Consider the following 27,857-nt stretch of genomic DNA (forward strand, 5'->3'; position numbering starts at 1 on the left):
ATTTATCAAGGACAATCCTCTAGTTTTTTGTGTTCTTTTGGTGTAATGTAATAAAATAATAGAATTTGTTTTGTTTTTTTAATTGAGAATTGTTTTTGTGATTTTAGTGATTAATATTTGTAAGTTACTGGGCCTTCAAAATTATTTATCTTTGGTTTTGCGGATGAAACAGACACTGATGTCTAACGAAAGTCATTTATTTGTATTTTTAACTTGAATAGGTAACAGAGGTGACTCGGGCAGTCAACGTGGTCCACCTGGTCAAAGAGGGCCTCCAGGAGATCATGGATCACCAGGTACATTTAGGTTATTAAGAAAAAAATTAGTGCTTAAATACATTTGAAATTTGCTATAGGATTTGTTCATGTTTTGCTGCTTTTAGTATTTGCAGCTTAATACTAATGACTAATGCACAACAATGGCTTTTGAGCCTTTGGAAGCCCAGGACCAAAAAAGGCCGCACAATTTATAATATAGTCCACAAATGAACACAGGCGTTAGGGTCTTCTGCTGTCCAGATGCATCACTGATGAGCACTCCGCTAGCCACCAGAAAGTTCTGTCTCTGGAAACAGACCCTCCTTCTTCAGCCACATAGAAGAGGAAGGAAAAAAGGAAAATCTGTCAACTTCTTCCCAATCACACTGAGAGTAAAAGGAAGATCAGTAATTCCGTGCCCTATCGCTAATTTAAATAACTTCACAGTCCACACATCAGAGAGACCAGAGCAAAACAGCATAATAAACACATCTGTGTGTCTGAAATGTTGAACTATTTGTGTAAAGCTCGTCCTTTATTCAGGAGTACGACATGAGGGAGCATATTGAGCTTGGCATTTTGTAAACATACCACAGTGTGAGGCATGGATGCCTTTAAACCTGAAACTGTTATATTTATCTTTCTTTAAGGACCCTGTGGATTCCCAGGAGAGCAGGGTTTACCAGGTTTCCAAGGGGAACCTGGAAGACAAGGACCCAAGGGGATGCCTGGATCCCCAGGAGCAAATGGCTTTCCAGGTAATGTCAAATTTAAAACAAAAAACAAAAAACAGAAATGGATGAGAATTACTTCAAAATGGAAAAAAGTGAGGCAGTCTGCAGTGCAATTCAAAACCATGCAGCTGATGAAGCTGGCAACAGAGAGTAGGTTGGTATCAAAGGCAGCATGAAGGCTTGTATCAGAAACTATTGCAGCAAAGTAGCAGAGATTCTTCCAAGAGGGGCCATAAAGGAGATTCAAGGAAAGCTGACAATGCTTTTGGATAGAATTTTTGGCTCCAGATGCCTGTCAATAACCATTGTGTACTGAATAGTATGGGAGAAATAACAGCTAAGGGGGCAGGAGTAAAAAGGTTTGCATATTAAAAATATTTTCCACCTTCAGGTGCCATATGTGATTCAGGATTGCCAGGAGTTCCAGGTGAACAAGGTAATACCGGGCCTTTAGGAGCTGCAGGATTGCCAGGATTACCTGGTCCCCCAGGCAGAAAAGGTAAGTGCTATAAACAGTGCAGCGTTAGTCACACATTACAGTTCAAGTAATGGTGTCAGAAATTACTGGGAATTTTGTGCTATAACAAACGTAACTGAAAATAGAGAGGATTTTAAAAAGTGCTTAGCATTGGCCTAAGTCTGCTCCCATTAAAATCAATAGTAAAACTCCCCTTTGACTTCAGTAGCTAGAAGAGTTAGGCCAACTTTGAGCACGTTTGAAAATCCCACCCTTAAAGCCAAATGTTGGCCAAAGAAATCAGGCTACAATCTAAAGTAAATAAGGAGGCAGAGATATAAACCTCAAATTCTGGTTCAGCTGGTGCAACTGAGGGCAGAGTTTGACACAAGAACAGTAAAATTCTCCGACAATAGATATTTCACTAACACTTCAGTTACACTGTAATTTATTTTCTGGCCATGTAGTGCCACTGTTACTCTGCATACAGCACACATGAATACGAATAGCAGATCACACTGTAGTGGAAAACATTAATGAAAAAGGTGGCCAATTCAAATATAGGAAATCTCATATGATTGGTGCATTTTATCAAAATGTGGTAACAAAATAAGTACTGTTTGCAAGACAGCTGATCTATTGGCAGATTACACTTAGAAATACTTCCAATCAATGATAAATTACATCTTTCATGGCAATCACTGTGTTTAGATTGAAAAAACTGTGCATCTAAAAATCTCTTCCCCCATAAAGGATACAATATAACTGTTATGTATTGTAGCTAATTAAAATTTAGTGTATATTATATCACCATTATACTAAGATAAATTATATAATCAGAAATGAAGCTATCTTGTTTATTTTTACTGGGTGGTCACAATCTGCATCCTAAACTGCTCCTGTGGTACAACATGCTACCCCAGACTTGGGGCTCAAGACAAAGCCACCCTTGAGTCCATAATAAATTTTCCCAAAAGGGAACAATCAATTTTTGTACAGAAAACGTTCGTTTTTTCAGTTTCAGTCTACGGCAAACTTGGGCAGTTCAAAACTGAAAACCGAGGTTTACATGAAAGCTTTTTCTGATTATCTGTGGGAAGGTAGGGGGTGCTGATATAATACAATGATAACGAATTCCTTGTTCCTGTGTAATCTGTAGGAAAACAGTTTACTGTGTTGCACACAACAGTATACCCATTAGCTACAGCACTGGGAGTCATGCTGCAATGACAAGGATTTCCAAATTGCCCTCCACTTGAAAAGGTATTTACACACCTGATAGTGAAAACTCGTTAGTTGCAGAAGTGTCCTGTTCTTCTTTAGGAGCAGGCATTTTATTTGTTTTATGCAGCTAACTTCACTCATTCATTTTACGGAAATCATTTTAGGCCCTACAAAGGAAACACAAGAGATCAACAGGTGCACAGGGACAGAAAAATAGGTAGCTCAGATAAAAACGGAAATTCAGTAGGGATCAAGCCACCCAAAAAAGATTAGCTCCAGTGTGGATTAATTCTACCAAAATGTTTGAAATGAAGGATTATAAATTTTAAAATGTATCCAATTACAAAGAATTAATGGAATTGGTATGCCAGTGTACTGTGGAGCATGGCTTTTAAATAATATTAATAGTTCCATTTTTAATAATGAAGAAGCATTTGTGATTGTCATTAGAAGTGAAATGGTTAACCAGTTGTTCATTATTAAGGACTAAGCCTTGTTAGCCTAATTGCTTTTCATTTACATTAAAGATCTCATGCATGAACAATTTTTCAGATTTAGGGATTGAAGTTACAGGCATTCATCAAAACAACAGTTTCTTTATTACAGAGAGACAGTCTCACTAATTAAGGGCCCAATCCTGCAAGCTGCATTCATAAGTAGTCCTTATTCAAGCAAACAGTCCCATTAATTTCAGAAGGATTGTGAGAGTAAAGATTGCAGGATTGGGCCCTAAAATTTAGGAACCATAGTTCATGTATAGATCAGCCAATTCAGCTGTAGCTGGAAGTATGGGACTGTAACAGTTCAAAATCTAGATTTACAAGTGCTAATGTTATAATGAAGTGTTGACAAATGTGTTAGACATTTCCTGGAAAACAAAGTAAACCAATATCAATGACTAAAAAAACAAAGCATCAAAAATTTTTTAAACAAAATGGGTTTCCAAAAATTGTTAGTGTTTGTGATCATTTAGGTAAATTCTCAACATTGGCAAACAACTTGTACATAAGCCTTTCACAAGGAACTCCCTTGACGTATAGATGAGGCCATAGTAAACAGGATTGGAAAGGTGAACAAGTGTCATGAAAAGTTATTGTACAGTAATGAATTAAGGGCAGAAAGAATATTACAGGTAAGGCTGGTACCACCATGTAGTATTGACGTTTCTGACATTTCCAATTATAAGCCCATGTTTTAATTTGCTTATAACTTTACCAAACTTTAACTGTTTCAGCTGAAATTTTCCATGCCAGTCGTCTGCCTCAAGTTGAACTGTTCTGAAAAGTTAAAGCAAGATTGTTCAGCCTTTTGAGGACAAGGCTGTGAAAAGATACATTAAGTTCTGTTAAATTCTGACAACCTTTACTTTGAAAATTCTTAGAGCCCCCATGGTTTGGAGCAGGGACTTGAAATTCAGCAGGGGCAAGGCCTTTGTGTCAGGGATATGCCTTTGTTTGTCCCCATGAAAATCTGCCCAAATTTGGCCAAGTTATAAACCTTTGAGAAATCAGTTTGTGTTTGCTCAATAGAGACCTTTTAGCAACTAAATTCTATCCAAACCGGGAATGCTCCTGCCTGGAGATGAAGGCTTTTCCTTCAGTTGTAGCTTTTGGCTGGTTGGGCAAAGAGACTGGGACAAGAAGACCTAAGCCGAGAAAACCCGGACCGTCTAGGGGAGAAGAATGGGACTGTGAGGAGAAGCCAGGGTAGGGAAAAGACTCGGAGAATGACAGGTTGGAGGGGATGGGGCAGAAGGGGGTCATGCTTATGGGTGGAAGAGGGTGTGTCCACTAGCACCCACTCCCCTTCAGAGCATAGAATGGCATTAAAGATTCCTGAGTCTCAATAATTCCTCTGCTGTCAGCCAATGTCTGTGAAACCCACTTAGAAAGTGTCCCTTCTCTCTGCAGTGCTGGTGCATATGTAGGATAACAACCTACTATCGGTTGCTCCATTAGCTCCAGTGGTTAGACATCAGTGCAGTGGATCTAAAGCTTTCAATCCTGCTGATGAGACATGTTGGTTGATGCCACATGATGGAATTTCTGCGTTTTTTTGCGTTTCCTTTTTTAAAAACCTAGGAAATTACATACCAAACAAACTAAACAAACACCCAGTATGTTAAAAGAACATGATTAAGGTTGTGAAGTCAAGCACTCAAATTTTACAGGACACTAAACATATTACCATTCTACTAGAAAAGACTCCTAAAGCAAAACTGTTTGACTCCCTATAACCTTGGGAGGGGAGGATTAGGCTATCACTATGACTGAAGCATACTTCAGAAATTATAGCAAGCTCTGTACCCAATGTAGTGAGCATGAACTTCTACCCCATCTTAAAATGAAGTACTTTCCCTTGCAGATATTTATTGTTTGAAATTTAGACAGTAAGGCACAATCAAGGAAGTTCTTAATTTCAGCTATGCTAAAACAAAACCTAAAAGTTATATTAAAGCCAGCTAAGTAATTAGCCTGTGTTACTACAAAAGTTATGTGCCATTTGATTCAGCAAAATGCTTTGCTAAGCAAAAATTTAGACATAAATGCCAAGAAGGTGTGATTTATATTTAATATAAATTATTGTAATTTCTATCCTGAAAAGATGAGTTTTGTCGATAAGTTTTAAAATGTATAAATAAAACTTCAACAAAAATTATTATTTTACCCTCCAATAAAAATGGGAAAGAAAGTAGAGTATTTCTACCCTGAAAAGAGACTGTAAAAATGGCATCAAAGCGTTATCTCTTTGTTGTGTTTTAATTATCTTCTTATCAAATGTCCTCAGTTTACAAATAAAAGATGTTCTTTCTACCTGCCTATCCTGAAACTCAGTCTGATCTTTCCACCTAGTGCATCACCACCAGGGACAATGAGTCTGCATACTCGTTTAAGTCCTCAATTACACATGTTCAACCCCATTGTCTTTAAATGATTTGCAAATTAGAGAATTTTGTAATGTTACTAATTTGTTACCAATAAGGGTATTAGTAAGGTTTGAATTTATTCAGTAATTAAAGAGACCTCATAATAAATCAGCTGGATTTGAGTTATTAAGATAATTAGACAGCACATAACAGAAAGAAATGTACATCACTACAATGTGTGAGAACCTCTTCCTGCAGTCTGTAGACAAGACAGTTAGCTTACAGCATGGTACTATGATACTAGAGGGGCCTATAGTTTCATTTTCACTTATTTCCTGTTTTTCATAGACATATATTACTTTTATCCCCAAAATTTCCAGTATATTAGCATCTGTTGTTTATCTCTGTAAATCCTCCTAAGCTAAGCGGCTCTTACAATAATTAGTACATCTAAAAGAATATTTATTGTTTAACAATTCTTGCAAAGATTGTCAAATCTTTTAGTGGTAATTCTTAGGCAAGCTATTTTTCCCTTCTTAATAAGACTCCCACAACACTTTGAGAGTTTAACTCACAAATAAGCGATAGGCCTTACAAAAGTCTGGCTCATAGGTCAACAGTAAATAATCCTGCACAAAATAGGATCGAGTCCAAAGCTCATTCTGTTTTACCTGTGTTGGTTCTCCAGGGTTAACAGGAATAAAAAGCAGTAAAATCTCATTTTTATCAAGTTGGTAGATGATGGTTATCAATGCACACGGAGCAGATGCAATGCATAAAGAAGTGCCATGTTTCTAGTCACTTTTCAAAGTAAAATCACACTAAAGATTAAAGGTAAATGTTCTCATTGCTAATATATGAAAGGAAATTACCTCTGCTGCTTTCATATTTCCTTCACTGTCCAGCAATCTATGAATGATGCTCCTTTTTCAAAACAGGCTTCAACTTTAATGATGTAGTTCATTCTTCAGTTGTCAAAACACTTTCAGCAAACACTGTACTGAACCAGAAATGTATTGTCAAGTTTTATATATTTACAAGTTTTTTGGATCATGCTTCTAATAATGTTTACAATACTTGTAAGGTTTATCAGGGTTGCCTGGATTAGATGGCTTGAATGGACTGCAAGGTCAAAAGGGCTCACCAGGAGTTCCAGGTAAAGAATGAAAATGTACAGAATTTTTTTAAATAAAAATGAATATGAAATGATCCATGATATTTTGATATTTATCCTGTCATTAAGGATCAGACTAAACTTTAAAGCAGTGCCGATAGTTAATGGTTTAGAGAAACACACCAACAATCATTTGTGGGGAAAGACTTAAAATCCTTCATCAGTCTAATAGTCTTGCTGGAATCCTTTGAGAATATTTTTACAATGAAAATATTCGGTGCAGATGATTCAAAGTGAAGCCAAGTCTCAAAACTTTTATATGTACAAGATAAACAATAGCAAATAGATTAAAAGGAGACTCATGGGGGAAGATCTTGGCCCCAGTGAAGTCAATGGGAGTTTTGCCATTGACTTCAGTGGAGCCAGGATTTCATCCATGGTGATCTATTTGAAGCTTTCAAAACACCCTACCGACCATTGTTAAAATCAATGCTAAGTGCCAGTCTAAGAGATCATGAGAATAAGATATAAAATGAAAATTAAGAAATTGAAAGCAAAAAGAATAAAACTAAGGATTTCAAATTAAGGACAAGGACTATGCCTTGAATCAAGGAGCCTAATACCTTTGAAAGGATGAATGAGGGCCAGATTCAAAAAACTCCACCCAGCTTACATATGAGAACCAGACAACTAGAGATAGACTAATCACAAAAAGAACATCATCATCTGCAGCTGGTATTTCTATTCTGTACATCTGTATTTGCATTCACTGTAGACTTCATGCACTGTAATTGTTTTCCTCTGGAGGTCAAAGTGAAATAGGGCCTTCAGGATCCACAGGAGCACCTGGACCAAAAGGAGACAAGGGTGAACCTGGACAGCCAGGAGTTTCTCTTCCAGGACCTCCTGGAGACATGGGTTTGCCAGGACACCCAGGTAAGAAACATTTTCTCCGCAACAGTGAACTGCAAAGCTGAAATGAAAACTGAACTAGTTCCCTGCCACTTGGTTAGCAGGCCCATGGAGCACGTACATCTGGGATCTTTTCTTTAAGTAAAGTATTTTTCTCATCCGAGAAGTATGCTAGCATTTCCTGACTTGCTACAGATATCCCAGAATGCAGGATTCTGCTACATCACTGAACCCGTGGGTTGCATGAGACTTGTGGAATCAGTGATGTCAAGGAATGATGCATTCTGGGACCTCTTTAGCTCCAGTGGATATTATGGAAAGGAATTAGAATTTTTTTTTAAAAGAATTATATTTTCTGTGCCAAATGCCTCCCACGGTCTATTTAGCAGGGAAATGCAGCACACAAGTATGGGGTTAACTGCATGTCCTTGCACCTCAACTCCCTTAAATTAATATTTTATTTCTGTTATCCAAAGTATAAAATACTGAAAACTCAAAACTAGCATATGATCTGCTCCCTCAGGTAGAACAGGAGGTCCTGGGCCTGCGGGACCTGTGGGAAGATCTCCTGAAACTGCAGCTTCTGGTCCTCCAGGTGATCAGGGGCCACCTGGCTCACATGGCATCAGAGGTACAAGAAAATCGAACATGATCAATTAACCAAAACAGTGAAAACTGTATTCTAATCCTATATATATATATGTATGTGATATGGGAAGAGGCAAAGAGGGTAATAAATATGGCTAATCCCCACTGTTTTAATGCTCCTCTTTCTAGCTCTGTAGGATCACAGTATATCGCACCTTAAAAGTGTTACTCGTCTAGGACTGACTACCCCCTGTCCTTTGGTAGGTGCTACCCCATGATAAAATTGAAGACCATGTGATAAACTGGAAGCATCATGTACTTCTGTCCACTTCAATTGCACTCCTTCTGCTTATGAATCTCTGCCGGGATTACTTCCAGCCTTGTACAGCTCTGAGCACTTATGACAGTAGACATTTTTTTAAGCATTGTTCCTTCTTTACCCCTAATTGTGGAATTTTCCCATTAAAATGACACCAGCAGGAGACGAAGGATGGACAATATTTGGTTCGGGGCAATTTTCCTATGAGTTTTAAGTTCCAATATCTTACAACCCAGCCAAGCTAGAAAGAGGAACTTTTCATCCTTGCAAAAAGGTTGATTCACTGCTCTCCAATAGGTTGCAGAGCACTTGCTTGTAGTCCTGGAAGGTCCTATGATATTAGGGCTTAAAATGATGACACTCATGTATAGTAAAGCCATTTACAAAAAGAACAGAACTAAAATAGCTTTTCTGTCCCTAGAAGTGGGGAAGAGGAGGGAAGTGGGAGCTGCATGTTTATGTATATAACCTCTGTAGATGAGGGCTGTTTTCGTGCAAAGCTTAAACTGTAGTCAGTTCAAGAACCGATGATTGGTCACCAAACTCTGCAAGTGAAGTCAGCAGAGTTTGTACATTCCACAAGCCCAATTACACTGGTTGAAGAGGTTAAACGCCTTAGTCATAGTAGCTCTGGATTTTTCTTATATGTATTGAAAAAACGAGGGCATTGAAATACAAAGTCCCCTATAGCTGATCATGGTGCTGGTAGCTCACTGCAATGAAGCTGCATCACCAGGCAGCTGGGAGTTGAGGAGGGGAGGGCAGCCAGGAGCACAAAGCCAACATGGACAGGTGTGGTCTCAATGCAGATAGCACTCACCTGCCTCTTACTGATTGCGGAGGATCCCAGTGGTTTCAGGGGGGGCTATCCCATGGAGACTTTCTCCCCTGTATTATCTTGAAGTAGGACTTAGGACAACATTTTCTAACATATCTTGGTCACTTAGGATCCTACTTCCCATTGAAATCGGTGGGACTTAAGGACTTCTGAAAAGATTACCCTTTGTGAGTGAATTATTAATATCCATGGTTTTGTTTTAGGCCTGCCTGGCCATCCTGGCCCTCCCGGAAAGACTATCTTTGTGAAAGGCGATCCAGGGGAATTTGGTGTTCCAGGTGCACCCGGTATTCCTGGCCAGCCAGGGCAGCAAGGAGCCAAAGGCTTTCCAGGAAATCGAGGAAGAGAAGGCCTGAAAGGTATGATTTCAAGTGTATGGTTTTGTGTGAGGGTATACCTGTCTTCAGGCAGATTCTTCTGAGTATCTATATTATGGTAACTTCACATTTTTGAGAAATTGCCTACTCAGGCTTCACATTTTTAAACAGTAAGAATTTAAGACCCATGTGCTTTTGGGGATCTGCTTCCAGCCAGGTGGAAGGGGAGGGTCAGACTCCCCTGGCCACTGTACTGTCATGGATCTCCACACAGGAGGATCTGGGAAGGAGTCAAGTGGACACACACTGTTTGTTCCCCACCAAACTGTGGGGATTCCACTGGAAATCAAATGAAATCCGATTGACAGATGTTTCCTGTGGGGACCCCCAATCCCCGCTCCTCTAAAGGAGGTTTGGGGGTCTTCCACAGGTGGGGCAAACCCCAGCAGCTGACTCCAGTATAATGGTGGACAACCTGCGGCCCATCAGGGTAATCTGATTGCGGGCCTCGAAACATTTTATGGACATTGACCGTTCTCAGCCAATGGGAACTGCAGGAAGCGGTGGGCAGCAAGGACGTGCTGGCCACCACTTCCCGCAGCTCCCATTGGCTGGGAACAGCAAACTGCAGCCACTGGGAGCTGTGGGGGGCCATGCCTGCAGAGGGGCAATGTCAGCAAAATGTCTCGTGGCTCACAATCAGATTACCCTGATGGGCTGCATGCATTCCGTGAGCTGCAGGTTGCCCACCACTGCTCCAGTAGAATCATAGTGCCAGGGAGTTGTAAAAGCTGCAGGGTGCCATGGAACCAATGCAGAGCACATTGTGACATTGCACTTTATATGATTTTATGAAAATATGCTAATGAGTTTGAATATAATGTAACTGGAATATGCTTCATGCAAAAGGTCTCTTGTAAGGTATCATTACAAATCTTATAATCTACTGAGTGTGATCATCCTATTTGTATAAATGTACCACTCTTGTATCTGAAACTTGAAATATAACTCTGAGGGCCTATTGTAATTATGCAAAGTGTGGGCCATTAATGGTGGTTTGGAATCTTGACGACTCCCATTAACCAGGACAATTGACTGCAGATGGCTCTGTTTTACTTGTAAGTCTCCCTGTATATGCGTGTGCTGGCAAGTGGGTAATGAAGTCTTACAGTGACATGTGATCATGTCACCTGAACTGGAATCCATCTTTAACCTGGTGCTTTTCCATTGAGAAGGAGGGGGTGGGAACCCAGAGAGAGACAAAGGATTCCCGCCTTATGCAAAAGATATATAAATGGGTGGAACAGAACAACGGGGGAAGCAGCCATCATGAGGAATCCCCTAGCTACCACCTGAGCTGGAACAAGGGCTGTACCAGGGGAAAGGACTGTGCCCAGACTAGGAAGGCATCCAGTCTGTGAAAGAAACTTATTGAAACATTTCTGAGGGTGAGATTTTATTTGTACTCAGTTATATTACTGTATTAGACTTAGATTTGCGTGTTTTATTTTATTTTACTTGGTAATTCACTTTGTTCTGTCTGTCACTACTTGGAACCACTTAAATCCTACTTTCTGTATTTAATAAAATCACTTTTTACTTATTAATTAACCCAGAGTATGTATTAATACCTGGGGGGGCAAACAGCTGTGCATATCTCTCTACCCCCCCTTTTTTTTTTAGGTCCGATGGGAAACCCTGGCCCCCAGGGTTCCCCTGGCCCTTTTGGGCCATCTGGGGATCGAGGTTTTCAAGGACAACCTGGCCCTCGAGGTCCTGAAGGTACTTTTGAACAACACATGGTTCTTTGCCATGCAGCAGTGTGCGTGCTGGCCACTCAGCCTTGATAGGCTTTGATCTTAATAGCTGTACAGAATACTTTTATATAGTGTTCACTTGCATGAAAAGAGTTTATAGCAACCTGACAAAATCCTAGCTGCCCACTCACTTGGGATGAGGAAATATCGTTGAGTAAGTTAGATATAATTATTTTATTATTGTAATCAGTCTTCATTGATGAAGTATGTGCTTGGTCTGGTAAATTTTCCTGAGCAAGGCTGGTTTAAAATGGTAGTTGCAGCCTTCAATTACATAGAACATTTTTGAGTCACTGAAACAATTTAATAAATGATCATTTTCTTCTGATACTTGCAATAGTTTGCAAGACTAGAGAGCATGAGCATGCCAGGTGAGGGTTCTTGCAAAGATGTACCATATGTGAATAGATGCTATTTGCTGTAAAAGAAGCAAAGTTAATACTGCGTATTTCATCACCCACTTTTCCTTTCCTATATTATCTTTCTCAAGTAACATTCATTAAGCACAATATCTTAATATCCAGAATACTACATGCCACAGTATCAAGAATTCCAGTACACAGTAAGAAGTCTTACCTTTGCCTGTTGCATCAAAATAAGAAGCTCTGGGGAGAATTAATATATTCTAAATCGATAAGGGAGTTTCTCAAGATTAGAAAATGTAATATATATTTTATTTACCAATTAAAAAACCTTTCTTAGTAATAAAGAACAGATGTTTTATAATTATGCAAATTTGAAAAGTAGTTTAGAATATAGTCATTTCATCTAATCATATGTGACGCTTTCTTTGCTGAGTGCCGTACCAGTCTCTACCCTTGTGGGAATAAGGGATGAATACAAAGTATTGTGGGCCAAATCCTTAGGTCCTTACTTAGTTTTTTAACTCAGCTGTTAAGAGTTTGTAAGTAAGAGTTTGATTCAATAAAGACTAAGTGTATAGTAAATGCTGAGACCCAGATCACCCTTTATTAAAGGAGGCGGCCAGAAGGGCAGGAGAAAACTGAGATTCCAATCACAGAATTCCCTGCAAATCATTCACTGATTAGGTTTATGAAGAGGGGTTGAACTGATACAGGGGATCTGTGAGAGAAGGCAGCCTGAGGCCAGCTCTTGCCTATGTTACACCAACCCTGCCCTTCTGGCTTTTCTGTAACAGCTGTGGGAAGCCACAAGGAACTATTTTATCTCCCTGATATAGCTGTATAGAACGCAAATGTCAGTCCACCAAAGAAGGGCCTTGGAGGCATGTCCAGTCCCTGGTCCTACTTCAGTCATATATGTAGCACCTTTTTGTACAAAACCACAATGGAGGGGCATCTCTGGGGTATGTAAATGCATGACAGAGGTGGTATCTCTGCTTATATATAGTCATGGGGAATTCCTCACATAGAAAGGCCTCTCCACATGTGGTTCCCAGTGAAAGGACTTAGCCTTGAGCAAGGACCTTGGGATTTGGCACTGTGTGAACTGGTCATCTAGAAGAGTTTGCACATCACACAAAGCACCTCACCATTCAGCAATACCATGTATTACAAAATCACATTGATTTTGGATTCCTTTTTGTTCTTGTGAAAACTGTTTGCAGGCAGTATTCTAAGACATGTATTTTATATTTTGCCATTATTATTTATATCAGCATGAATAATGTCAGGTTCATACAAACTATTTCAGTTCTCGTTCCATTCCTTGTTCTAATTTACATGCCTGAAACTTGTTTCCATTTTTCTTGGCAATGGCTGGCATGGTCTGCTTTCCATTTGATGAATCCTTCAGGTTGCAGAGGTAAGCTGGAGAATGCCTTATTAACCAAATATTTGTTCTGCATGTCTGGGTTTCTTTCTGTACATTCTACGCTCCCTGGGTAGTAAAGCCATAGCTGGAAGCGAAGAATGACAGATATCGTTATAACAGGGTGATTATAATTGATTTTAACATAGCTGGGTTGTATTTACAGGCAGAGTAATCTTGTACTATGCCGAGGAGCCCCACAATAAAGTGTCAAATATGTGTACATAGAATTCTGTATGCAAGTATGTAAAATACAAGTGTTTTCTCTTTTTATCTGCTGTCACAGCAGGCTCTTTCTAAATGAAGCCAACTAGCCAAGGCCCCAATCCTGCTATCAGATCAGTGGAAGCAGACATTGAGCCTCACTGACTTTGAACTAATCCAATAAGTCTTCTAGCGCAGTGTTTCCCAAACTTGGGACGCTGCTTGTGTAGGGAAAGCCCCTGGCGGGCCGGGCCAGTTTGTTTACCTGCCCTGTCCGCAGGTCCGGCCGATCGCGGCTCCCACTGGCCATGGTTCACTGCTCCAGGCAGACCTGCGGACAGGGCAGGTAAACAAACTGGCCCGGCCCGCCAGGGGCTTTCCCTACACAAGCAGCATCCCAAGTTCGGGAAACACTGTTCTAGACAAATGTACTTATTACAGAATGCAAATGGTGAACAACACTAAACAACAAACAATACATAAACTGTAGCCATTCTCTCATGGCTTTCATTTAAAGTGAGTGAGTAATGTGGGATGGAACCCCTACTCCCTTATGCCCAGGCTGTATGTGGAGACATTCTCAGCTGCCTTCGGTGCGTAGACAAGGCAGTATATACTTTAACATGTGCTCAATTGAGTTAAAGCCTATGTTCCACCCAGGCTTCAATTCAGCCGGTTTAGCACACATTAAGGGCGGTGGTCCCTTGTCTACACTAGATTTTTAAAATGTATTAGCTAGCACATGCTAACAATACACCTTTAAATCCTAGGCTAGACACAGTCTGAAAGTAACGTTAAACCTATGTATCTCATGGATTAAAGTTTTGGGAACTCAGCCCCAGAAATGCACTATTATATCAAAAGCAATTAAAAGGGGAATGTTGTTCTCCCACAGATTTTTGTTCCAATTTGTGTTGTTTTAATTTTATTGCATAATTCCAGGTGACCCTGGTGAACCAGGAAAAACAGAACACTCCCCATGTCCCAAGACACCGGGTCCTCGTGGAGTAATAGGACAAAGAGGAGCTGAAGGGCCTATAGGATTTCCAGGTCCAATAGGTTACCCTGGACCCCCAGGTAAGGCCTGTGATTTAAATACTTGGTAATTTAAGACAAACAGAACATTTAAAGCCCGGAGAAGTGTATTCTCTGCACCCTTCATGCAAAGCTGTGTGGAGTGTACAGGGGTAGGAAGAGGAGAGAGGGGTGTTTAATATTTTGCCCAAAATGTTTTAGGCATTTTTCTCCTCTTATTTCTTGTATATGGCACAATGGCTAGGCTCATCAATAAGACCGTGAGAGATTTATTTGGAAATTTAACAAATAAATGTTATTCTTGGTCAGTAAAATGAAAGCAAAAAAAAATCCCTACAGTGTTAGGTTTTATGACTTATTGAAATTCAGAATTACTATAAAATCTCATTTCACAACATGCCCCCGGTCATGCTGAAGAGTGCCTTCTTATGCTGCAAGTAGATTCACTGAAAGCAATCTGTGAAAGGGTGGCAGAATGGAGTCCATAACAAATAAACATCTGTGTGATAAGCTTTTTGTGGTTTTGGAGGTTTGGAAACAAGACTGGGAGAGAGAAAATTGAGTAAGAAACATGAAAGCTTTGCTGATCTTAGAACATCCTACATTGGGGCACTATGCGATACTGTGTATACCCCTGAAACTGCTTCCCATTTGGTGCCAGCAATGATTGGGGTCTAAACTGAAAATAATGCTGAAGTAACTCATAAGAGTATTCTTCTCAGAGTAGAGAATTTAGTTACTGGGCTCTATCTTGTGCATGCTCCCTCTCCATCTCTAAATTAAGGAATCAGACTTTACAACCTCTTTCTACTATTCAGATCTTGCGTTAAAAAAATAAAGCAGCACACCACACCAATGGCTTCCGGAAACATATTGTTTAATACTGAGATACTTCGTACAGATAGACATGCAGAGTGACTGAGAGATTTGGCTGCCGAAGTGCATTGTACTGTTTGAATCCAGAACAAGGAGAACAGGGCATCATGCATTGGGGATGCCAACCTGATCAATAATGTTCCTCCTTTTTACAAACTAAAAACAAACCTAACACCCTCATGTAGCATTTATAAAAATGCTACCCAAGTTACTGGGCTAGGGAAAAAATTATTTGGAAAAATTAAATGTAACAATAATTATTAGCAGGCTAATGCTACTAAAAGGCCTGAAAGGACCCTAAAATGAGTTGGATGCATACTACAGTGTTTTGTGTCTCCTGGAATTTGGCAATGTAGTTACAATAGAAGAAAAATAGCCAGAGAAAGTATTTAAAGGGGAGCATGTAAGAGGCTGACATTCAGTGATTTTGTCTGGTAGATAAAAGATTATGCGGTAAAACAGCTAGTGATGATTCCAGTGCACAACTTGATAGAAATGTGGAGGCTGTGTCTTAATTAGCTCTAGATAATGGGATACATCCAACACTCTCAGGCAGTTATCACCTAGGGAATTCATGTTTTTCACGGTGGTATTACTGGATATCTTCATATCTTCAGAGGAAGATGCTCAGGTTGATCTTTGATCTAATGTAATTGAGTAAAAGACTTTTTACTGCACTGCTTAGTTTACTACACTGAATTAATTCATTAATCAACTAAGAGGCATTTTTGGGATCAGGGCATAGTGTTTTCATTATATAAATCTTTAAACAGTTTCTATACAACCAGGTGTTACAGTGATACATACTCATGTTGGTGTGTTAGGAGAAAATTTAATGATGCTTTTGCTTTTACTGACACAACAGGGACCAATCTTATCCCTGCTGGGAAAGTTATGCAACAGAAAAGAAAACTAGAAATTTTACTGAGGGATAATATTTATTACAAAAACTTTCCAGTACATGAACTTTGGCAAACAATTAGGCAACAGATATTGAAAAGCTGTTAAATTATGTTGTGACTGTTTTAGATTCTCTCAAACATAATAAAAAGTAAAAGGTTGGGAACTTTTCAAGTTTGTCTCACAGTATTAAAAATCATTTTCCGAAGGGTAAACACCTAATGCAAGCGTGCAAAGAATTAAGCATACAAATCTCACCAATGAGAATTGACCCTAAGGAAACATGTTCATCTTGAAATTCTCATTCTCTCTCTCTGAAAGGGGCTGCCAAACACCACAATATCTGACAGGTGGAACTGTATCAAACTCAAAAAATTATCTGCTTAAAAATATCCAGTAAACATATCCAACACTGTCTGCTGCCTTTGCAATCAAATATCAAGCACTCATTGGCACCATCTACTAATCAACAGTGCATTCACATTAATATGGCATTTGTTGCACATCTGAGAAAAAGAGGTGATGCATTCTTTGAGGGATATTACAGGCTTATGGTGCCTTCTTCCTTCTCCACTGAACAAACAAGTAAGCCCAATTCAGCAAAGCCTATCCCTATTTAGCAAAGCATTCAAGCACATGTTTACCTTCAGCTTGACCTAAAGAGACTCCAGTACATGTTTAAATGCTGTGCTGAATGGGGGCCTGAAAGACCAATACCTGTTGTGAAACTAGTGATGTAAGAACTAAAGATACTTTTGATAAAAGTGGTACCACCTACCTGATTGTACCTAGCACAATCTGCCACCCAGTTACGGAGAAGGGTGCGGAATCTAATAGCAGTTTCAGGTCAGGAAAGCAGTGAGCTTGTTCTGAGGGACTGTTCAAACAATGAATCAAGTGGAAATAGACATCTTGGTACAGGCTTCCCCTGGTTTCAGTTTTTATTACAGAATTTTTTATAGAGCTCTGCAGGATTGTAAACTTTGAAATCCAGAGGCAGGGACATTCTGGAATAGGGATATGAAGTCCAATTGGTGATAGCAATATTATCACACCACTGTATCTAACCTTACAGTCACAGGGAAAGAGCACAACTCTTACACACACACCCGGAACCCCCAGTACCAAGTACTGTAATACTTATGTACTCTGTAGGTGTCATTTTTGAGTATTTTAAGAATATCTGGGGCAGGACTAGATACAGCATTGTAAAGCAGGCCCCTGCGCACAGTACTATTAAATGGTTCCTTGTACACTACGTCTTTGGACTGTATTTACCTTTATATGCAGCCATATGAAGATAAAATGCATCCTTCATTTTTGTCTAGGAAGTAAAGGTGAAGAAGGGTTGTTTGGCTTGCCAGGTCAAGATGGTTTACCTGGTCCACCAGGACCCTCAGGTAACCAAGGTGTCATAGGAGAACGAGGATACACTGGTCCAGAAGGTAAGAATGATCACTTTCTGCTGCAAACATTTGTCAGGTTGACACAGATGATAGACAGACTAATACAAAATATAGCTTCAATTCAGGAAAACATCTAAGCATGGGTCAATTAGGGCTGTCAAGCGATTAAAAAAATTAATTGCGATTAATCACACTGTTAAACAATAATAGAATACCATTTATTTAAATAGTTTTGGATGTTTTCTATATTTTCAAGCATATTGATTTCAATTACAACACAGAATACAAAGTGGCCAGTGCTTACTTTATATTTATTTTTGATTACAAGTATTTGCACTGTAAAAAAACAAAAGAAATAGTATTTTTCAATTCACCTAATACAAGTACTCTTGTGCAATCTCTTTATCATGAAAGTTGAACTTACAAATGTAGAATTAGGTACAAAAAAACCTGCATTCAAAAATAAAACAATGTAAAATTTTGGAGCCTGCAAGTCCACTCAGTCCTACTTCTTGTTCAGCCAATCGCTCAGACAAACAAGTTTCTTTACATTTGCAGGAGATAATGATGCCCACTTCTTGTTTACAATGTCACCTGAATGTGAGAACAGGCGTTTTCATGGCACTGCTGTAGCTGGCATCGCAAGATACTTATGTGCCAGATGTGCTAAAGGTTCATATGTCCCTTCATGCTTCAACCACCATTCAAGGGACATGCGTCCATGCTGATGATGGGTTCTGCTCAATAACAATCCAAAGCAGTGCAGACCGACGCATGTTCATTTTCATTATCTGAGTCAGATGCCACCAGCAGAAGGTTGATTTTCTTTTTTAGTGGTTTGGGTTCTGTAGTTTCTGCATCGGATTGTTGCTCTTTTAAAATTTCTGAAAGCATGCTCCACACTTCATCCCTCTCAGATTTTGGAAAGCACTTCAGATTCTTAAACCTGGGGTTGAGTTCTGTAGCTATCTTTAGAAATCTCACATTGGTATCTTCTTTACGTTTTGTGAAATCTGCAGTAAAAGCGTTCTTAAAATGAACAACGTGTGCTGGGTCATCATCAGAGACTGCTATAACATGAAATATATGGCAAAATGTGAGTAAAACAGAGCAGGGGACGTACAATTCTTCTGCAAGAAGTTCAATCACAAATTTAATTAACACTTTTTTTTTAACGAGCGTCATCAGCATGGAAGCATGTCCTCTGGAATGGTGGCCGAAGCATGAAGGGGCATACAAATGTTTAGCATATCTGGCATGTAAATATCTTGCAATGCCAGGTAAAAAAAGTGTCATGCAAATGCCTGTTCTCACTTTCTGGTGACACTATAAATAAGAAGATGGCAGCATTATCTCCTGTAAATGTAAACAAACTTCTTTGTCTTAGAGATTGGCTGAACAAGAAGTAGGACTGAGTAGACTTGTAGGCTCTAAAGTTTTACATTGTTTTGTTTTTGAGTGCAGTTATGTAACAGAAAAAAAATCTACATTTGTAAGTTGCACTTTCAAGACAAAGATTTCACTACTTGTATGAGGTGAATTGAAAAATACTATTTCTTTTGTTTATCATTTTTACAGTGCAAATATTTGTAAAATAAAATATACACGTTGATTTCAATTACAACACAGAATAAAATATATATATGAGAATGTAGAAAAATAGCCAAAATATTTAATACATTTCAATTGCTATGCTATTGTTTAACAGCGTGATTAAAACTGTGATTAATCACCATTAATTTTTTGAGTTAATCACATGAGTTAACTGCAATTAATGACAGCCCTAAGTTAAATCCATTCAGTAAACCTGTGTTAAAGTCCCATTGACTTTAAAGATAAGCATGTGCTTAAGCACCATACCTGACTAGGGATGCTTTCCTGAGGTGGGGCCTAAATGATCATTTTTTGCAGATAATTAAAACTACATCTCCGATATGACTTCTGTTAACAAACTGGTCTTACTGATACCTGTTGTTGGTCACAGACATTATGCCTTTTCACACTTGTTCAAATTCAGGCCAAGCCGGAAAGTCCTCATAGTGATCAGCAGCTATGTGAAATTACTAGCTGGCCTCAGTCCATTTCTTAGTGGACATGTATCCATGCTGAAAAAATCAGAGGCACAATTGGCACTGCTGATAGTCTCAGCTCAAAGGATTCAGTGGGCACGTGAGGGAACTACACTCCAAATCAGGGTTGAGATGCAATATCAGGATAGCATGAACCACCTTGTGCTTGTACTGCCCTTGACAATCCCTGGATAAGAACAGTACTTCAGTGTGAATTGCAATCAATCTGGAACCTTTGAGCATTAAAATTCATCCTGAAAAACTAAAGCGACACCTGTCTTGGCTGAAATATTTAAATGTTCAAGCAATCATCTTTGTTTTGCCTCTTCTCCCTAAGGTCCACCTGGCCAAGCTGGGATCCCAGGACCACCAGCGCCTGAAACTAGAGCTGCAAGTGGATTCCTGCTCATTCTTCACAGTCAGTCAGATAAAGAACCGTTTTGTCCTGAGGGAATGCCAAGATTGTGGACAGGATATAGTCTGCTGTATCTGGAAGGACAGGAGAAAGCTCATAATCAAGATCTTGGTAAGTACTGCAGTAAGTGATGGACATTCTTTATTCATTATATCTCATCCAAAATGTTCTTGCCAGATATGTACTGCTCATACACAACAAATGATGAGTGTATTGCAGCATATTGTATTAAGCTTTATTATGCAATAGTTGACTCAGTTTATATAGGAAGTGAGTGTATGATACTCAAAATACTGATCCTAATGTCTGCATGTTTCTTATACTATTGGACTGTTTCTTAAACCACTATAGAAAATGTTGCTATAATAGCATCCTGTTACTTGATAAATTACATGTTATAATATAGATTTAAATGACTTTTTCAAAACAACATCATCATAAAATCCATGTATGTCAGAGTGTCTAATCTTCTGAGCACCTGATGGAGCCAAAATTCTCCTGAATCCTAATGCTAGCTCCAAAAAGGCTCTTTTATGTGCCTTGGGTCACTTATACTGACATTTCAAACAGAGTTGACTAAAGATAGGCACCAAATAACTGCCTATATATTTAGAAGTTCTGAGCATCATCCTATGTATTATGTAAAAGGCATAGGAGTCGTCTTTTTTCTTTTATGGAGAAAAGGCTAGAGGTTTAATAAACTTTGCATGCAAAGGGGTTTTTAAGCAATGACTTTTGTTTAACAGCCAAAATTGGCCTCTTCTTGTATTACATTTTTTTGTGTTTAAATAGTTTCATTTCTACACAAGGTAACAGAAAGATCTACAAAACAGTCATAAAAATCTTTAAAAGTCAACTAATATAAAATCTCAGTATCTTTTATTCAGAACCCCCACTCCCTACCTCTGACCTGTCCTCTTTTCTTTATTTATGCCCCCATACTGCAATAGGATCTGTTAGCCCAGACCTTTATACCCACCCACATTAGCAGATGCTATTGCAGGATCAGGGAATAAAGAGTGCTGTTTGAGGCAGTGATCATGCCTTTTGTTTGTCCATGAAGCACATAGCACACTTTGGGGTGTTATAAAATAATAATCAGCTTATTGTGTACAGGATTCACCTTTAGGATATGTACCTGTTGTCATTTTTATAATTCTTCTTTATATAATAGACCATTATAGGTACAACACTTTTGGGATCCAGTCTTGGCAGGAGAACCCATGCCGAGTGCTGAGTACTTTTTAATTCCCACTGAAGTCTGCTTGATGGTAATGGTCAGAATGTTGCAGGACTGGGCCATTTCAGATGGTCTGATCCCTCTACTGTAATTATAAATCCTTGTGAAATTTTTGCTGGGAGGCAGTAAACTTGTTATTGAGGTTTAATCTTATTGAGTCAGTAGCAATGGCCTATCGGACTTTACAAAATTAACTGATCACAAGTTGTCATTTACGTTTCCATTGCTGATAATGAGTTGTTATGAATAGCCAGTCTCCCTCCTAACCCTCCTCCCTTTGCCTAATTTTTTTTAGGATGTCACAGTCCAAAGTATTTGTTTTCACAGTTGCTTCCCATGATGCCAAATCGTGTCATGTTTAATTGACTCTCCACTAAATGTATTGGTAGGAGCAAACTGATTTGCAAGAAGAAACTTATTTGCATAACCACTCTGCTGAACACCAGTTTAGGAGACTAGCTGATAATTCAGTGAAGTTTTCTGACATTTTAAAGTTGGCCAGGCTTGCAATAAAGTAAGCTAGAATATTATTTCAAACTGTCTAGAAACAAACTTTATATTATGACAATGACTTTAGCACAGAGGTCGGTCATGAGGGAGGAATTTACAGTGCTATTCATTGAAAAACAATAGGAAAAATTTGCAAAGCATTGCAGGATTCATTGCCTGTGGGAGACTTGTAGGGTCCAACAGCCTTGTACTAACTTTTCCTGATGTTTCCACTGCTTTGAAATGGATGGCCTGTTTGTGGGTGACTATGTACAGGTGCTGGATTTTCAGGATATGTAATTGTTTCAGGTCTGGCTGGATCTTGTCTTCCTGTATTCAACACCATGCCATTTGTCTACTGCAACATCAACCAAGTTTGTTACTATGCCAGTCGAAATGATAAGTCCTACTGGCTGTCAACTGCTGCTCCTTTACCAATGATGCCGCTCTCTGAAGATGAAATACAACCCTACATTAGCAGATGTGCTGTATGTGAGGCCTCTGCCCAAGCTGTAGCAGTTCATAGCCAAGATCAGTCCATTCCCCCCTGCCCATTGAACTGGAGAAGTCTTTGGATAGGCTATTCTTTTTTAATGGTAAGACTGAAATATACTTGGTTATATTCAAGTTTCTATTATAAAACTTTACTGTGCTTTTCCTTAGCGATCATCAAGATTGGGAATGATAGCCTCTTGGATTACGTAGCTTATATTATATACACATACAAAGTTGATAATGGAGCTGGCCGAAAAATAGTCATAAAAATCTTAATCATGATTTCAGTATTTTCCTGTGAGAAATGGAAAGCTTCACCTGTTTGCACTTAACTTTCATTTTTCACTTGGGACCCTCATTGTTTGGAAGGAAAGGCAGTGGGAACAGTTGAAAAAAAATCTGTAAAAGTTACAGATTTGTAATATTTGTATTATAGCTGTAATCATTGTGGTTCTAGAAACAGTAGTTTTTTGCTGACTTGGTTATTTATGCAAAATCATAAATGGGCATAGCACTTTACAGACAATTGAGACACAATGGACCTGCTGCTTCTTTCAGTTACAGGAATATAAAAGCTGGATAATATCACTTACTTCAATGGAATTACTCTATTTTACACTGGAGCGTAACAGAGCATTATATGTCCCAGGCCCAGAGTGTAAATCATCATTAGGGCGATTTCCCCCCCTTCTCGTTATAGCCTTTGGACACTTCATAGAATCATAGAACTGGAAGGGACCTCGAGAGGTCATCTAGACCAGTCCCCTGCACTCATGGCAGGACTCAGTATTATCTAGACCATTCCTGACAGGTGTTTGTCTAACCTAGTCAATCTCCCTAGTCAATTTATTCCAGTGCTTAACCACCCTGGCAGTTAGGCTCCCCAGGTTTTTCACACCTTAGGAACTGAGCAGTTTTGAACCATGAGGGCAAGGAGGAAGGGTTTGGACCAGTGGAATCTTTTCTACAGTGTAGCTTCCACCTGTGCTATAGTTAGGAGAAACACTCATAATGAATTACTGTTCCAAGAAAACCTGGGGTAGACAAGACTCGGGCTTTTAAATCATGTCATTTAACTCTGCTTTGAGCAAGTTTAGATAACACTATTGTTAAAAAATCCCAGGCCCATCTAAACTACAGCTTCCCCCCCGTATGACATGTACCTGGTGCTGACCTGCAAGGGTGGTCTGGACTTTTGAGATAAGCCAGTCCCAGAATGACTAGATCTGATTCTTCCTGCCATGAAAGGAAGTTTATTGTAACTTGAGTTCTCCAAGTATTATGCCTTTGCAGATTTACACATCTGGGAGCATTTGCCTTGGTGCAAAAAGTCCCAGAACCAAATAAAAGCAATAGCCAAGACTGTTTGCACATCTCTTTCCTGTTTTTCACATGCAATTATTTAATTCTTTCATTATTTTTTTCCAGCACACTGGGTCTGGAGATCAGGGAGGTGGACAGTCCCTTATGTCACCTGGAAGTTGCCTTGAAGACTTTAGATCAGCACCATTCATCGAATGCCAGGGTCAGCGGGGAACATGCCATTTTTTTGCTAATGAATATAGCTTCTGGTTAACAATCGTCAGGCCAGAATTGCAGTTTGTGTCTGCTCCTCTGTCAGAAACCCTTAAAGAAGGGCAGGAACAGCGCAAAAAAATCAGCAGATGTCAGGTCTGCATGAAGCATGGCTAAAAGAGAAAACAAACTGAGGAGTTACACTGAGGGACTTGCCGGGGGAAGAAGCAAATTGTGCTAAAGATTTAAATGGTGCTTACTGTCCAATTTCAATTGAAGTGTGCACAGCTCTATTCCATCTGTTTAAAAGTTTGCTGCCTGTATAGTACTGAAAGATAAAAATGGTGTATTTTATTTATATATATATATATATATATATATATATACACACACACACGCACACAAGCATATGAATAGTGAAACCTAGTGTAAGTGACCAGCCAAAGGACCAGAAAAATTAAGTTCTGTTACATTGTGTTCACCAGCCTAGTGTACAGGCGACAAGTACAGTTTGGTCTTACACTGAAGGTATAATCAAGTTGATCTGGAATCCTTAGGAAACTTTAAAATGAGTGCTCACAATAGCAGTTTTCCTGTTGATTCTATGTGTATCCCTCTATGAGATGTATAAACGTAGTTCTGTCCACACAATTTCTTACATATTTGGTTGAATTTACACTCATACATTTTTAAATTGTGGGAGGAGAATGTGATTTTGTTGCAAACTTCTGCTAGCACATAGTAAAAACAAACATGAGATCAATGACCATTTTACTAGTTACAGAACTAACCCAGATTGCAAAATTAATTTGCTAATGAAATTTCATAAGCAATGAAAAGCAAAATCTTGTCAAAATATGCTAATGGTTGATTGTTATGCAAGAAAATAAACAAACCAGATAATGAAGGAGTAAAATGCTGTTTATATTTTCTTTGCAATTAATTTCTCAGCACATTTAAATGAAAATGTAAAGCCGTAATCCATGTAGCTGAAGACAACAAACAGTTGTCAATTCTAATTAAAAAGAAAAGTGAAACCTCCACCACAGAGGCCTGTAGTAACAGAGCTCTAAAGATGACTTTATATTATTGAAAGTGATTTAAAAGATGGCAAGCTAAAACACTAGCCACATTTTTAACAAGTTGAAAACCCACAAATCTTTTACCTAGCTGTAAAAGAATGGAAATGTCCATTGTAGTAAACGCCTGTTTGAATAGCACTAAAACTACTGAAAAACTTGTTCACAATAGAGGGGAAATTCATTCTGGTGCAAAGAGCCCACAAAGGTTCTATACTAGAGCTGGTTTTGTCAGAATTTGCCAAAATGGAAACATTTCTTGGAGACTATTTGAGATCAACAGTGTTCCAACAGAACCCTGCCTGCCAAAGAAGCCTGCCTAGTTTCCTGCCAACTTGTCCATCTGGCTCTTTGTCAACTCGCACTACCAGGGTTTGTGGCCCCAGGGTAAAATGTCAAGAGACTTGCACTGGAGCCAGGGCTCCATTTCCTTTCATGGAGAATTTTGAAGTGTTGGATGATCCTTCCTAACTGGAATGAAACCAAATTTCAAAATATCAAATCCTCTGTTAAACAGAACTACCTTTCTCTGCCCAGTTCTACTCTATACACCACTTAAATGAGGTAAGAATCTACTTCTGCGGTAAAGTTCAGAGCACTGAGAAACAGACTTTGATTCAGAGGGTTTTCAAACAGACTAATTACAGAGACATATCCCTTTAAAGCCAATAGCGGTGTAACCAACCACCCTGGGAGTTGAGCTCATGGCCTCTAAATTAGTTCCCAAAAGGAAGGGCTCAATCGCAGTCAAAGGACAATAAAACAATCAAGAGCAGTTCCTTTTGGCCCCAGAAAACAACTGCAGGGCAACTTCTGTCTGCCTCATCCAACTGTATATTCCTTCAGCCAAACGGAAACCTGTACTGCGTTTGATTACCATGTCTGGGTGTCATCTTATCCCTCCTCTTTTCCAGACAGGATCTGCTTCTCTTCTCACCCCCCCACTTCTGGGAGCATTTGCTCCCTTTTTATGACTTTCTCTGCTTAGCAGGCACAGCTATCAATTCCACCTCCCAATGGTTGAACAATCCACAGCTGACCACTCTTTTTTTCCAAATCCAGCATCTCAGGCCATTCTTGAGAGATAGTTTCCACCATTTTGTCCAGTGAAGGACTTTAACCCCATCCTACCTTACACAGACGCAGGTCACAAGTGCCCAGTCCCAGGGAGTATGAGTGAGTAACGGCTGAGAGCTTGACGCTGCAAGGTGCTGAGCATGTCAGAGTCCTCAGGATTTGGTCCATGATGAAGACACATAGAGGGGGAGAACACACTATTAACATATATCGCTTAAACAGTGCAAAGCATCCTAGATGTGAAAAAAAGATCATGGGTGTGATTTTCAAAGCAATTTAAGAAGTTAGTTGTCAACTTCCACTCATCTTCCATGGGAATTGCTCACCTAATTCCCTTGGGTATTTTGGAAAATCCCACCCCATGTTCTTGCAAATAATGACACTTTCCCTTACATACATAACACCTCCTCTGTCGTGCACTGGTTGTCCGGTCGTATGCTTAGATTGTAAACTCTTAGCCAAAAGTGCATACGCTGTGTCAATGTGTATGTCCATTGTGCCTAGAACAATGACACTGGGGCCTCTAGGTGCTAACCATGATAAAAACACATACGTAAATAATGAAATGAGCCAAATTATTAGATGATTTTTACAGTTCCATTAACCTTGCTGAGATGGATGAATTAGAGAGAGGATTAGGAGGATTAGCTTTAGGATTTTTCTGTGCATTAGTTAAGTAAATATTTTTGCTATGAAAGTCAACAAAAACAAAAACAAAAAACAAAGACTTTCTGAAAATCTCAAAGCTGATCGGCCTTGATACTGAAAATGCCTAGAACTCACTCTGTCCTTGAAAGATGGGATTTTGTTTCTTTGTGTGTATCTGAGTTGACAAATCTTAGATCTAGATGTAATGATTATTTGGATACAATGATCAAAACAGGAGTTGCCCAGCTCTGCCTTATAACTGGATCCCACTGCTGTGTCTACAATTTCAAAAACTAGTCAAAAAAAGCATCAGTGGAGTACAGTCATTCACACCACCTGGGAATCTTGCCAACTAACTACACTAACCAGAGAAAACTCCATTTCTACAATTCAAATAGTTGTTCTAGCACTTTCTTACTCAGATCTCAAATTGATAGTCTTTATAAGCCTTCCACTTTTCTAGCAACTTTGTATGGAACCTCAAAAGCTAATTAGAGGTCTAAGATGCAATACATTGTTGTATGAAGCAGAAGAAAAACAGTAAAACAAAATATGAGCTAATTTATCACTTTGGTTTGAGTATCCTAAATAAATAGGATTGTGCGGGTATAGCTAAGAACAGAAAGTAGCCCAATAACTCTAAAAATACTGTGATGGAAACTGCACATTCTTAGCTACAACATAATGCTTTATATTCCCCAAGGGAAAAAGTTCTGCACTTCAACAAAGTGTTAACATAAATCTCCCTTCATGTTTCTTCACTTAAACACCCTGAACATTCATTTCATTCCAGCAACAGTAAAATGGGAATTCAAACTCTAGGACCTGAGAGTTAGGATTATCTAAGTATCAGGGGGTAGCCGTGTTAGTCTGTATCCACAACAACAACAACGAGTCCGGTGGCACCTTAAAGACTAACAGATTTATTTGGGCATAAGCTTTCGTGGGTTAAAAAAAAACCCACTTCTCCATGCATCTGAAGAAGTGGGTTTTTTTTACCCACGAAAGCTTATGCCCAAATAAATCTGTTAATCTTTAAGATGCCACCCGACTCCTTGTTGTTTTTGAGGATTTTCTAACTAATTGCTAATGAAAGAAAACTGTATTAAAATCTTGACTTTCCAGTTTAAGACAGCAGACCAAGGAACAACTGTTCTGTATGCTTATCAGCAATT

General features: G+C 39.1%; 1 protein-coding gene and 2 long non-coding RNA genes across 7 annotated transcripts in view; 1 reads left to right on the top strand and 2 right to left on the bottom strand.

Annotated features, from left to right (window-relative positions):
* The window catches only part of COL4A4 (collagen type IV alpha 4 chain), a 130,677-nt gene extending 105,618 nt beyond the window's left edge, over nucleotides 1-25,059 (top strand). For 2 of the 3 annotated variants that reach the window (XR_010590655.1, XR_010590656.1), the window contains 9 exons: nucleotides 222-296; nucleotides 908-1,015; nucleotides 1,383-1,490; nucleotides 6,623-6,694; nucleotides 7,460-7,588; nucleotides 8,088-8,195; nucleotides 9,513-9,668; nucleotides 11,310-13,228; nucleotides 14,381-14,515. Coding sequence is in view for 1 of the 3 variants with exons in the window: in XM_065558006.1 (XP_065414078.1) it covers nucleotides 222-296; nucleotides 908-1,015; nucleotides 1,383-1,490; nucleotides 6,623-6,694; nucleotides 7,460-7,588; nucleotides 8,088-8,195; nucleotides 9,513-9,668; nucleotides 11,310-11,408; nucleotides 14,381-14,515; nucleotides 17,578-17,694; nucleotides 20,062-20,250; nucleotides 22,178-22,464; nucleotides 23,792-24,055 (1,847 nt within the window). In the remaining 2 variants the exon portion in view is untranslated. Of the gene's footprint in view, nucleotides 1-221; nucleotides 297-907; nucleotides 1,016-1,382; nucleotides 1,491-6,622; nucleotides 6,695-7,459; nucleotides 7,589-8,087; nucleotides 8,196-9,512; nucleotides 9,669-11,309; nucleotides 13,229-14,380; nucleotides 14,516-17,577; nucleotides 17,695-20,061; nucleotides 20,251-22,177; nucleotides 22,465-23,791 lie in introns of those variants that run through there. The other variant, XM_065558006.1, reaches the window with a different exon arrangement.
* On the bottom strand, nucleotides 1-27,610 carry LOC122174014 (uncharacterized). Of its 3 annotated transcripts, none has more exons than XR_010590657.1 (4): nucleotides 26,089-27,610; nucleotides 6,411-6,538; nucleotides 2,724-4,749; nucleotides 1-583 (listed from the first exon to the last, which is right to left on the bottom strand). It is a non-coding gene; the product is annotated as an uncharacterized LOC122174014 (long non-coding RNA). The 3 variants fall into 3 exon arrangements; XR_006175230.2 differs by having other exon boundaries at nucleotides 4-583; nucleotides 2,724-2,839; XR_006175231.2 differs by lacking the exon at nucleotides 26,089-27,610 and adding an exon at nucleotides 7,276-7,464 and having other exon boundaries at nucleotides 4-583; nucleotides 2,724-2,839.
* Nucleotides 14,393-17,583, bottom strand: LOC135973688 (uncharacterized). Its single transcript, XR_010590658.1, has 2 exons — nucleotides 17,028-17,583; nucleotides 14,393-15,016 (listed from the first exon to the last, which is right to left on the bottom strand). It is a non-coding gene; the product is annotated as an uncharacterized LOC135973688 (long non-coding RNA).
* Nucleotides 27,611-27,857: the final 247 nt, after the last annotated feature.

The sequence above is a fragment of the Chrysemys picta genome, chromosome 9 (genome assembly GCF_011386835.1).
Source record: "Chrysemys picta bellii isolate R12L10 chromosome 9, ASM1138683v2, whole genome shotgun sequence".
Classification (NCBI taxonomy): domain Eukaryota; kingdom Metazoa; phylum Chordata; order Testudines; family Emydidae; genus Chrysemys; species Chrysemys picta.